At 36.8% G+C, this 13786-nt stretch overlaps 2 protein-coding genes across 2 annotated transcripts in view; one reads left to right on the forward strand and one right to left on the reverse strand.

Annotated features, from left to right (window-relative positions):
* LOC134793162 (ras-related protein Rap-2b) overlaps positions 1-10399 on the reverse strand; it is a 53764-nt gene extending 43365 nt beyond the window's left edge. Inside the window, exon 1 of the mRNA XM_063764749.1 lies at positions 10136-10399. Within this exon, the coding sequence (XP_063620819.1) occupies positions 10136-10224 (89 nt within the window). The 5' untranslated portion in view covers positions 10225-10399. The remainder of the gene's footprint in view (positions 1-10135) is intronic.
* Positions 884-3259, forward strand: LOC134793140 (uncharacterized). The gene has a single exon (XM_063764712.1). It carries the CDS (start codon positions 884-886, stop codon positions 2675-2677), a length of 1794 nt encoding a protein of 597 aa, XP_063620782.1. The 3' UTR covers positions 2678-3259.
* Positions 10400-13786: the final 3387 nt, after the last annotated feature.

The raw sequence follows: 13786 nt of genomic DNA on the forward strand, positions 1-13786 counted from the left end.
GTAATATTAGCTGAAAATTGTTGAGCATTATTTTCGTTCGTCGCGACATGTATTGCTGTCGAGTAGCAGTACTGTTAATGCACTACTTGACGCTAGATGTCGACTATGAAAATATGTATGTATGTATACTCTTTATTGTACAATACACAAATTTATAGCACAGGATGGGCAGTACAAAGGCTAATTTATCCCTTGAAGGGATACAATAATAGGCGATTTAGTAACAAAACTGATGTATGGAGTGAGCACTCTATACTTACTTATTTCTCTGTGCTCAAACCTAAGAATTCTACTTTTCCCGTGGTAAAAAGTACTTTTCCGATTTCTATGGAAAGAATCACGTCAATCCGTTGTTACTCAGTTTTAGCGTAAAAGAAGGATAAACAAATAAATAAACAAACAAATTTTCACGCCCACCATGACCACAGTCCACAGCCAAGTAGCAGAGCGGAGAGACCCAAGCCACCAGTGATCAGGCCTTTACATTATTATCATTAATTTGATTCATTATTATTTTTCAGACATCACAGTGAGTCCCCGGAAGAAAAAAATTCTGCAGAAATTAGAACAAAATAAAATGACCATAAAGATGTTGCAAAGAAAAGTGAAAGTATTGGACTCTATTGAGTCACCCGTGTTAAAGACACTTATTACATCTACGGTAAAAAATCAAAAACGAAAACCACAGGCTAAACGATGGACTAATTCCGACAAAGGATTAGCTCTTTCCATTTATAAAAAGTCACCAAAAGTGTATCGATTCTTGAGACATTTGTTACCTCTGCCGAGCATCAGAACCCTACAAACGGTCCTCCAACAAATGAGATTGGAAACTGGGATCAATGAGGAATTGTTGGAGCATTTAAAAAAATCACCAATAGTTATGAATGATCAAGACAAAATATGTGTCATTCTATTCGACGAAATGGCCCTTAAAAAACGACTGATACTAAATACCACTACTGACAAAATCGATGGATTCCAAGACCTTGGAAACGAAGGTGGTAGATCAGCAGACATTGCTGATCACGCCCTAGTGTTCATGCTGCAAGGTGTAAGGAAAAAATACAAACAGCCTTTAGCACATTATTTTGTTAAAGGAACTGTCAGTTCAGAAAGACTGTCGGTCATAATTAAGACAATAATACAAAGAGTCGTTCAACAAGGATTCTCAGTAATTGGTACAGTTTGCGACCAAGGACCTACCAATATGGGTGCTTTGAATTTACTAAAGAGGTTGAGCGGAATTTCCATTGATGCCAATTACTTCCTTGTTGATGGAACAAAATTTTTTACAGTATATGATATACCCCACCTATTTAAATCTATAAGGAATAATTTTTTGCAAGGGGGCGAAGTGTTGTGGGATAATAAAAAAGGCAAATGGAAGCATTTAATCGAACTCGAGGAGAAAAATAGAAACACTCTCCATTTCATGAAAATTTCGAAACGAGCAGTTCTGCCCAAATATAAAAGCAAAATGAAAGTTAAACTAGCAGCACAAATATTAAGTAATACGGTTTCAGCCATACTGAAACTACAGGCAGAATCAGTTGATGACACTGCCAAAAATGAATTAATGCAGACTGCCGAAGTTATTGAAGATTTAGATCAGCTCTTTGACTGTACTAATGGTCCGGCTAGTTACAAAGACATAAAAAAAAATAAACGAGAAAACGTATCAAAAAAAAGTTTTCATCATAACAAATGGAGAACATATAAAGAAAAATTAAAAAGTCTCAAATTTTTGAAAGCTGGCAACAATGTTACCTTGAAAAATGTTAGGTGTGTTAAAGGATACATAATATCAATTTCTTCCCTTCAGGATATATGGGATTTTGTAAACGCCAGAGGAATGAAATATTTAAACCTGCGTCAACTGAACCAGGATTCGCTGGAAAATCTTTTTGGATTAATTAGGCAACACAGTCCGACAAACAGGAATCCGACATGCTACCATTTTGGTTCAGCATTAAAATCGTCAATTTTGACGCGCTTAAGTTCGCCAGCACTACGCGGTGCGAATTGTGAACAAGACGACAACCGAATAATTTTCGATTTCCACGATGTCGTTTTTGGAACGAAAAAAGAAAAAGGAAATGAACAACAAATTCAAGAACCACACGAGCAGATATCCCCTGAGGACGACGTGCCTGTCCTGCATTTGGCAGAAGATTTGGAGGAGGATGAAGATTTAGTAAATTTCGACAACCAGCCAGCGGTTTACGTCAGTGGTTTTGTGGCAAAAAAAATATTAAACGGCCTTACTTGCAGCAGATGCTGCTCAGTATTTCAAGCAGATGAGCAAACAGGAAAGGGCGAATACAGATACATATATTTAAGGGAGTGGGACAAAAATGACATTAGGCTGACCTACCCAAGCATTGCTCTTTGCAATCAAATCATGGTATTGACGAAGGTATTTGAAGAAAATATAAAAACCATGCTGTATGTTTCTGGTGTGACCCAATATTCAAAAACTATTATGCTTGGGTCCATTGATACATCGTGGTTATGCCCTGAGCATTTTGCTGACTGCGCTGAGAAGTTGGCAGTAATTTTTTCCATGTTACTTCTACGAAATGAATGTCGTAGACAAAATGACGTTTTTTCATTGGGAGAAGAAAACACTGCTGATGTATTAAAAAAGGCAGAGCAAGGTGGCACAGCAAAATAGATTAAAAGTAGACGTGTGCGCCGCGCCGGCGCGCCGCTGCCGCCGGCCTTTTTTGTTGTTAATTAGCTATTCCGAGTTGGTATTTGGATTACAATATGGATTTTTTGTATAATATATGTTACAGCTGTCAAATATACATCAATTATTAATTAAATGAAACAGAATAGCCAACTTGCATAAACTATTTGACACACCAAGTAAAGTAACTGAGTAATCCTAAGTATTCAAGAAAGATGAGGTGGCGATAATTATGAAGTAGGATTTGTTCCTGTTAATTGGGAATTCACATTACCTCACATACGAAGGCAGAATGCTCCATCATAAAATACAATTAACTAGGCACCAAAAACAGGGCTCATGTAGTGGAGTCAAGCAAAAATCTGAGAACATTGGTGAGATCCTGACTAAAAAAAGTCGTGTGCCAAAAATTAATGATATTTCTTAAGAAACCTGAAAGTTAAAAGGTCCGTGGATGAAGTTTGTAATTATTGTAAACGTAAATAAACGTCCTTTTGAGCATCAGGAAACTGAACAGAGTTTTAAATTAGTTTAAATTGTTATAGTAACCCCTTTTTATTTGTATCCGGCTAATTATCAAATTGAATGTTTTTTTTTACACCTATAACTATTATTTTTGGAAAAAATTGTCATTGTAAACGATTATGTACGTAAATGAAAGTATTAAAGAAAAAGTGTTCTATTATTTCATAAATGTGGATAAATAAGCGAGAGCTCAAGGTACATATTGTAATCGTGTCTGTTTAACTGAGTTGTATATATTTTATTTATTGAGTACGGTATAATGTAATGTAATGTATAATGTAAACGAAGTCAACAGATTTTTAAGGTATTTCTCAGCTCTCGCTTTGTTATCAAACTCCTAAAACCTGAAATCCTGAACCAATCAAGGCTACGCGTCCGTGCAATAATTTCATCGATATCGATAACAAGCATTTTAAATTATGGGCATCACTATTATCGAATTTTCACATCACTGTCGTTGACACCTGTCATGTGTCAGTGACGTTTAGTGATGGTAACACTCAATTTCCTTATATTGGTAGTATTAGGAAATAACTCTCGTACTTTTCATTTTTTCGCACAAATGTATGAAGTCCCGTCTCTTAAAACGTAGTGATTATATCCTCTTTGGATTGTACAACAAGGGCATAAAGTGACCCATTTTTACCCGAGGCAATTTTTTGGTCTGAGCGAAGCGAAGACCAAAATAGTAGACGAGGGTAAAAATGGACATTTATGCCCTTGTTGTACACTCTGCTTTTCACTTCGATTGCGAGGAAAATAAAACACATTTTCACGGCAAACTACACCACGAAATTGGCGTAAAGCGAAAGAATATAATACATAACCAATTCCCGCCAACTAACTTTTTAATTTTTTTTTTTAATTTTCAACATGTGATCAGAGTTTCAGACGCTTGGTTTTCTGCCAATCAAACATTTCGGAGCATTTTTGAACGATAATCGACTCCTATTTTATGTGATTTACTAAATTTAATGACAGAAAATACGGATTTCTAATAAATTGTACCAAAAATAACATAATATAACAAGTTTTATCATCTACACAATTTTATTGCTCAGTAAAATTGTGCAATATGTTTTAACTGTTTGGCTGTTGAGACCGATTACCTTAGTCTTAGAAGAAAATTTTACTTTTATGCTCTAGAGCATAAAATGCGATTTTATGTCGTCTACGCACGACATAAAGGTGCACTTTTTGAGCATGAGAAGTTAAAAACTTTATTATGCTGGTTGCATGTACGGAATTTAAAAGAATTATTTCAAATTGTTTCTTCACGCCTTTCAAGTGTTATTTTAACTGTAAAATTTTGGTAATAGTGTAAATACCGATTATGGAAGTTGTAAAAAATGGGTAAGTACATATGTGCATTGTTCCCCCCCCCCCCCCACCCCTTTCCTCCAATTCTATGTCGGTTTTATTATTTTTCGAAAAACAACATTCTTTCAATGTAGGTAACTATTGTAGACAATTTAATGATGAGTATATTATTTTCATTGGTAGTTTTGTTGTAATTCCAACCATTTTTCAAATAGCAATGAAAAACTGCAAAATGGGACACAAAAGTGTAAAAAATTTGGGATATACCCACTTGACAGTTTCCTTCCCCTTCTATTTTTTCTTACCTACAAAAGCTACGTACAGTCATGCTAAGTTGTATGCTTTCTTACTTTGAGCTCGTAGAGTCGGATTATAGCGTAAAAAACTCATCGCATCTCGCTACAAAGGGAGATTCATGGGCAAACGAGAGCAAAACGACATTAAATCGCCATAAATTTGCAAGTACAAATCGTTCTTCACATTTAAATACTAATATTTCTACAACAATAGCAGAATTTGCCAACTGTGTCTATATCTGCCTCATCTCGCATAACAGCCTTAAAAGCCAAGGTGAGGTGTTGATTCATTAAGTCTTATTGAATTAATCGTGGGAATGATAAGGCTTTACTTAAAGTATCATTTGTTGTTCTTAAAATTACTTACGAACTGAATTATTAACGTTTACTCAAATATTCATATGAAGTGTTACCGTGGTTTTGACATAAACCGAATTGTTCTTGACGATGATAAACCGCGAGAGCGATATTGAATTTAACTTGATACAGGGTTTCTAACTGGTTAATATGTAATGAGAACTTAAAACGTGTAATACGTTGTCGTAACTCGAATTCAAGACACAAATTGCTAACATTGTCATGAATGGTTTCAGCTTGAGATGTATTAAGTCTATTTACTTTTAGTCTTAAGAGGATTAAAACATTTTAGTACCTATATGAACATGATTACTATATTATCTAAGTTTTTGTAGGACGTAGTCGTGTTTCATAATAACTTTAACAATATGTTCGTGGTGTCTCAGATTTCCCGCGGGAAAGCAAGTTACCAGATAAAAATATTTGAATTAAGTATGCGTGCGGTTTTATTTTTAGAGTTCTGCGTTTTATTCTGCAATTTCATGTTTAAAATACTGTTTTAGTTTTTTAATAGTCCTTGTGATGGTCTTTATTAAATCGGTCATTTTCATTTAAAGTAAATGTTATTTGCTGGTTTGTAACGGTCATTAACTACTCTTTCGTGGTCGAAATTTTAAATGAAAAGAAAATAAAAGACTAATAATTTACACGTTGATATTCTAATTTGAGACAAAACCTTGACACGGATTGCCCTTCGTCGGTCGAAGCCTTAAAAAACATTAATTCTGCATGAATGGGCAATAATCAAAAGTCGCTGAAAGGTGCGTTGTCGGCAGCTTTATTTCAACATAAAAGGCTAGTTCGTGGAGCCACTGACGCATCACGCAAACTTGGCGTGTTGTTCTTCATCAAATGGGGAATGACTAGCAAGTTATGATTGTACTGATGAAAGAAGTACCGTTTTTGCTGATACGCAATAAAATCTAGTACCTAGTAAAACCGTGTCACGCTTGATTAACTTATTTTTTCATAGAAAACATGCTTCGTCGGAATATACACGTACCTAATACAAAGCAAAGTAAGTTGACCTAATCACTGTTGGTGGATTGTAGAACTTCCAGGCGCGGCTCACTCCACATTTTGCATTGTGGCACTACTAAAACATGGGCGTTGCGGACGGCAAGGTCGTATTCGGAATTAAAAATATTTCATTTAGTTTATTACTATTTTACAAATACAAATGCTTTATTCGTCGATCATAGGTGTACACAACATGATATTGCATATGATGGTATATAAATATACCTTCATTATAATATGCAGCTTAATCAGTAATAACGTAAGTAATTTTACAGTACATATGGTCCTACTTTTCCGCACTAGTGCGGGAAAGAGTAATTTCCGTGCGTATGTCAAAACGTTGTACGATACACAACAACTCGTGTCGATTTAAAACACTCCCTTCGGTTGTGTTTTAATTTATCGCCACTCGTTTCGAATTTCCTCTTTTCCGCACTAGTATCGTAAATAACTATGAATTGCTTTATCAGTAAGTATATCACTTGGTATATATCACTACTTCAACTCATTTTGACATTTCATTCCTAAAGTGGTTCCATTTAACTCCAGTTCTCCCTACGTAATTTAGACAGATCCTCTTATCTTTGTGATCCAACATTATTATTATATGTATACTTTACCAGCAATGTGGGATGAAAAGGCTCAACTAGAACCCTTTATCCAATTTGCACGGCTTGTAGATCGCACGTAATGTATCTTTTCACCGAATGCTGATACGCTGAACGTGTCTAGCGGAACTATTCCTGGCAAAAATACGATACGTGATTATTTTACGGGACCTTTCTTAGCCTTTAATTTACGACTCCCATAGTGCCATGTGTCAAACGTGTTACACAATAAATTCAAACATTTACGACTAGATAGGCCGATTTCAATGAAATCTGCAATAAGCATTAACGTAACTCGGGACTGGCCTTACGGGCAATAAGAATAGGGCATGAATGGGGCCAGTACGGCGGTGTGACATCGCTACAACGCGATTGGTTGATGAATTCGCGTCACACACGCGGTTGCTTGATGAGTTCGCATCACGCGCGCGATTGGTCGCAACTAGTTGCGGTAGGCTGCACGATTGGCTCGAATACGTGAATGACACCGCTGAACTAGTACCATTTTATTGCCCGTAAGGCCAGTCCTTAGATATAAAACGTCAATGGCAATAAGTAGTAGTTGCGAATTTGTCTCGGTCTTCGATATCGCTGGGACTATAGTATATATTATATACATAGACAAAACATCCTCCAGACTGAGCATAGTCGCGCTACCCCCTCTGCCACGCATGCGGTAAATTTACTCCATGTTCGAGTCGAAAGTGTCTTTGTGTGACGTCCGTGAACTCGTTCGTCGTTTGAACGGACCAATCACGGCACGGGATCTCGCTAACCTCGTCCCGCGCACCCCCGCATTTTTGGCAGCATCGGTTGCATGAAATAATTGCTCTAAACTCCGTCTAGAGGATTCCTAGTCTATGATTATATATGAGCAAGATGAAATAAGTTTCGCAATATCACGGGCTGGTGAGTGTTTCACATACAGTGTATTTCAAAAACAGGACTGTTCATAAATTTGTATAAGGTTCATGTAAGGAAACTTATTTACGACGTCAGTAGTGAAGCCCTCTCGTTCAGAAGCATATAAGGGATTATGAAACTGTCAGACTGCTATAGGAGATGGCTTATGGTAGACTGACTGTGTCAAATTAAGTAGTACTAATGTTGGAATGCAAAAAAAATAGGCTGATAGATCGCTTAAGTATGTCTATGCAATAATGTTTCTACCTATTAACTGTGATACAAAAGCATTAATTAGATTTTATTGCAACAGAACATTAACAAATTGTCATGTTGTTATCGTCGTGTGATAAATGTTTTGACGGTTATGTTTTTATTTTTTATGAATAGCCTTGGAATTGGTAGTGATCCTGCGACAACAGGAATTGGAATTGATTTGTGCGTTATCAAGTTATCATGTATATTTGTTCCTGAGTTATGGATGTTTCTAGGTATTTTAGTGTATACAGGGCGGATGCCGGTTGCGGCCACTGGCCCGGTTTTGGCCATATATTGTCTAAACTTAATACAAAATAAATTTATGCGTATCATTACAAACTCAGTTCCTTACCATACAACGCTTTATAAGCTAAAAACAAGATTATTTTAATAATATAGTTTTCTATTGAAGTATATACTGAAATTTCAACTGGCCAAAAGGGTGCTACTAAGGTGGCCAAAACTGGGGCATCCAAAGTAAACTCAGAAAAGCTTTGCCCCACAAGCAAATCGGATTGCTTCTTCCGGTTTGCGATTTTTGATTCTTTGATTGATTGTTTGCTGATTGATTGATTGAGGATTGGTCCGATATTTATTTATATTCGCCATTATGCACTATATAAGTAGTAGTAGTAAAACGCTTTTTTGTACAAAAATCAAAACAAAACAGGAAAAATAACATTCGTCATTAGTACAAAGGCGAACTTATCCCTTTAAGGGATCTCTTCCAGTTAACCTTTGAGCAATTGAGGGAGAATTGGAGAAGGTAGACATCCGTACTGTACCAACAGCGTAAATAAAAGAAAAAGAAAAGAAAATTATAATAAATAGTGCCGGGCCGCTAATTGGTGTTAGGTACGAGAAGATTGTGTCGATTCTGTTTATTTGTTTGTTGTTGTGTTTATTTTGCATAAATATTGTAATTCTTTGTTACACCTTCTTTAGACTGGTTCGATTATTTCAATATCGCGCCAATGTATTTTTCACAGCTTACTGAGAAATGAGGGTCAGTCAAGTTCCACTTTCCCGTTAACCCTTTTGGGTTAGCTATTTCCATAATTACCATAAATAGGTCACGGGAATAATCCTGGGATTTCATTATACCTTTGTTTAAATGAATTAATGCACTACAGTTCGAGCAAGGTTAATTATATTTGTTTAGGTAATTCGTGGAAAAATAAATTGGAATGATTCATAGTTATTTATTTATTTTCAGACCATATTTTGAATTAGTATTTGGTTTTGTAACTAAAACGACGGAAACCTTTTTTTTTTAGCTGTGAATAAGCACTGTGAAAGCTGATAGCCTAGTAAAAAGTAGCCCCAAAAATCCTTCATTTGTAATTCAGAAAAATACGGCATTTATTCTGAAACGAATAAAAAGCCAAACGCACAATTATCGAGAGACTTTTGTTAAAGAAACGCCGTGAAATTTACCGTAAAATCTACGTCAAAAGTAAGTGGGGCATTGGGCAAACGTTGAGCATTACGCATTTATTTGAAGAAAATTGTCAGATAACCAACGACCCTCAAAGACGACCCTGCACAATGATCACGTCCCCCACTTCCCCTAAAGGACTACGAGCTTAGCAAAAAGAATGTCGGTCTTTAACCACATCTCTTCGTATAACTTGTCTACCTATTTATGGGTACTTGTACTTATTTTCCGTTCTCTTTTGTTTTTGTTTCCCATGATAATGTATGTCGATGGTCAAGCTCGCACGAACGCTGAGGAAAAAGAAACTTTTTATTGACTACAACGTGAAAAATAATAACAGTAGCCAAGCGGAAAAGGGCGGATTAAATATTAGCAAAGAATAAACATCCTCATTTAACTACGCTTCTAACTTCGCGGGGATCAAGTAGCAAGCGTGTTACATAGAATATTTAATAGAGGTATTAAGTTTCTTAAACGTCCAAAGTTTAAATCTCGCGCCGTCGCGCTCAAACAAAACGTTTAAGGTGACAGTCCATTTCCAACGACAGCTGCAATACCATTCATTTTACTATGGAAATTGACAATAACACCGACGCGTTTAGTACTAGTAGTGCAGCTGCGGTCAGAAATGGAATGTTACCCTTACGCGCTACGAGATGCCGTAGATACCTCTACGGCGCGTAACACATTTACATAAACAAAATTTCAAAGATACCTGTGGGGCCTCCTTTCATCTTCGTGTTCTTCCTTTAAAAACGACGGTTGTAAGCTGAACCTGCGTCTGAATTGATGTCGGCCCTTCATTTTGGAGTGGTCACTTAGCACATGTTTCGAGTTTGTCACTGGAGGCGCGTAAGTTGCGGGCTCGCGGGCGTTACGTGCGCGGCGCCGGGCGGTCGGGCGGCGAGTGTGCCGCCGGGCCGTGCCTCCGCCTGTGCCCGCCGTACTCTCGTGGAAGCACAACGCACTTCAACGCATCCAATATGGACGGAGGCCTTTGTCAGGGATTCGTGAAGCGACATTACCAAAAATCTATTACTTGTACTTACATAATTATTTCTTTGATGTATATGTAACTAATAAACAAAAACAGTAACTACAGATGATTTTTATATTTTTTTTTTTTTTTTTTTTTTAATTTATTTAGGTAAACAAACAGCCACTACAAATGGTACTTATTAAACTAATTACTTATAATCACTACAATATGTGTGGCCCACACCGCTTACCACTTATTGCTATGAGTAATGTTCATTCAGAGCCAAACTAATCACCGTCAGTCTTAAGGACTCCCGGTGCCAACAACAACATAGAATGGTTAGTTATATAAATATACATTTATTATGTAGGTAGGTACTTGAAATACAGTGCGAGAAAGTAGAAGAAGTACTTAGGTTGTAGGGCGTGTTAAAGCATCAATAATATGTTTTTTATAAACACTTAAACTACAACCAAAAATGTCTATGTGGTTAAATTTTTTATTGTATGTACTGACAAGTCTGCGCAGAGGAGCGCGCTCGCCAGCGTGCGTGCGGCAGCGGCCGGTTACAAACAGCTGGTGAGGGCGCGCCTCTCGCTGTCTACTGCGGGTGGGTACTCTATAGCTAAGTTTGTTGTTAAGAGCAATACAGTCAAACTGATTATTACAGATGCCGTATAGTACTAATGCTTCAAGTAATGAGCGCCTAGAACTAAGATCTAACATGCAATATTTCTTAAGTAACTCTGGATAAGATAATCTACTGCGATGACAACGATAATACATAGTATTTAGAAACTTTTTTTGAACGGTCTCGAGGGCCTCGTTATATTTATTGTAATAAGGGTTCCAAACAGATACATTGTGTTCTAGTTGAGAGCGAATTAGTGACTTGAATAGGTGTAGATATGTGTTCGGATGACGAAATTCGGTACTAGAGCGCATTACAAAACCATACATCTTGAACGCTTTACTGATTACATTATTTACATGTTGATCAAGATGTAACTTTGAATCAAATGTAATTCCAAGATCTCTTATTGAATGGACTATGGTTAGTTTGGTGTTACATAAGTAATATGAGTCATCTAGAGTTAGTCTTTTTTTTGTAAATTTGATGAGTTTACATTTGTCCATATTGAGTCTAAGTTTATTGGCATGACAATAGTCCGAGAAGCGATTTAAGTCCTGCTGAAATTTCTCACAGTCGTTGTGATTACTAACGGTATGATATATTTTGAGGTCATCTGCATAGAGTAGGATATTACAATAGTTAAAGCAGGAACTTATGTCATTTATAAATATTGCGAATAGCAGTGGACCCAATATGGATCCCTGTGGGACTCCGGAACTGATTGTAGTAGCATGTGACTCATATCCCTTTATGGTAATTTTTTGAGAGCGGTTTGTAATATAAGATTTGAACCAACGCCATAAGTTTTCACGTATCCCATTAAAAGCTATTTTTTCCAGAAGCAATTGGTGGTCCACCCTGTCAAAGGCTTTTCTGAAGTCAGTGTAAACACTGTCTACCTGTAAGTTATTATCTAGGCTTTCGAATAAGTACGTTGTATAGACAAGAAGATTCGTAGTTGTTGAACGACGTTGAACGAAACCATGCTGATTTGAAATTAGTTGATTATGTATATTGGGGTAAATTTTTTTATGGACTAATTTTTCGAAAACCTTTGACAGAGTGGATAAAATAGATATCGGTCTGTAATTCTCAATTAATTGTTTGGATCCTCCCTTATGTACTGGTACAATGTTTGCTGTTTTCCATATAGTTGGAAAAACTCCTTCATTTAGGCATTTGTTATATAAAATAGTAAGAGGTACACTTATTGATTTTGCAACTTTTTTAAGGAATATAGGAGGGATATTGTCGGGGCCTTTACCTTTAGATACGTCAAGTTGGTTTAGTTCATGGGTAATATTACTTGTAGATATATGTATATTGTGTATGTTTATATGTGAAGTCGGATTATTTTCGGTGATGTCGAAATCGTCGGTTACTGTCGAAGGTTCGAAGACGGAGAGAAAGAAAGCCGAGAACATGTTGCAAATTTCTACTAGGTCACTGGATTGTACATTTTGATATGACATAGTGTTAGGAATCTCTGAAGAATGTTTACGATTCGAAATGTAAGTCCAAAAGTATTTTACATTGCCTTGTATACTATTCTCTACTACATTTAAGTATTTATTATAACATTTAATTGATTCCGCTTTAAATCGACTCCTTAGCTTGGAAAAGGTCTCATAATCGACTAAATTTTTGTATTTTTTCCATTTTACCCAGGCTTGCTTTTTATTTTTGTATATGTGTATTAATGCAGGGGAAAACCAACGGGGAAATTTACCGGAATATGTTTTTTTATATGGAATATATTTTTTTACTATTGTGTAAATACGTTCGTAAAATTGGGTTACCGCACAATCAGCTGATAGGTTGTTGAAGAAGTCAGCCCATGGAGTTGATTCAAGTTCCTTACTAATAACCGTGTAGTCAGCTTTGTGAAAACAATATTTATATTTTGGCGGCGGGGAAATGGTTTTATTTTGATTCTTAAATGGTACTAAAACGTAAAACGGGGGGTGGTGGTCATCAGGAGGTACAAGAGTGACGGGAGCTCGAAAGCAGGTACAGTTGGAATCGTCGGTGAGGAATAAATCTAAAATCTTTCCCCCTCTGTTGTAGCATATATTATACTGAGTAAGGTTATATAGCTCGATAAAATCAATAAGGCACTTTTCACGAAGGGATATATGTTCGTTTGAAATTATACTTGAACGGTTTCCTTGATCTTGCCAAGCGAGCGAGGAGTAATTATAATCTCCAACAATCCAGTAACTACTTATTTCGGCCTCTGAAAGCAGCTCGTGTAACTGTTCAAAATGTATTTCACACGTTAAGGAAGGTTGCTGCGGTGGAATATACACTGCACTAATGACGTGTTTCCTATGATGACCAACCGATATTTCGACGATTATATTATCTACAAGAGGCGGAAGCGCGGATCGACCGGGCGGCGCGGGCAGCGGCGCGCGCGCGGCCGCGCGGTGCTGGCGCAGCACGGCCACAAGCACGCCGCCACCGATGCCGCGCCCGCTGCCCACGCAATCCCTATCGCAACGGAACACTGCATAACGTGAATCCATAAATTCATTATTAGCTATGTCTGGGCATAACCAGGTTTCCGTTAAAATAATTACGTCATAGTCATTATATTCTGAAATAATGATATTTTATTTTTATTTTTATTTATTTAGATGTAAGGTCAATGTGGCTTATTCCGTCATAGGGGGTATTCCGTCCACTAGATGTTACGTGTTGTTTCCTTCTTTAATTTTTTGCCTCAAATAAACGCTCTCTAGGTATTCTAT

Source organism: Cydia splendana, chromosome 8, assembly GCF_910591565.1.
Source record: "Cydia splendana chromosome 8, ilCydSple1.2, whole genome shotgun sequence".
Lineage (NCBI taxonomy): Eukaryota > Metazoa > Arthropoda > Insecta > Lepidoptera > Tortricidae > Cydia > Cydia splendana.

Bases quoted from the DNA above. Each gene is read 5' to 3' on its own strand.
- LOC134793140 (XM_063764712.1), top strand. From the start codon at position 884: ATGAATGATCAAGACAAAATATGTGTCATTCTATTCGACGAAATGGCC.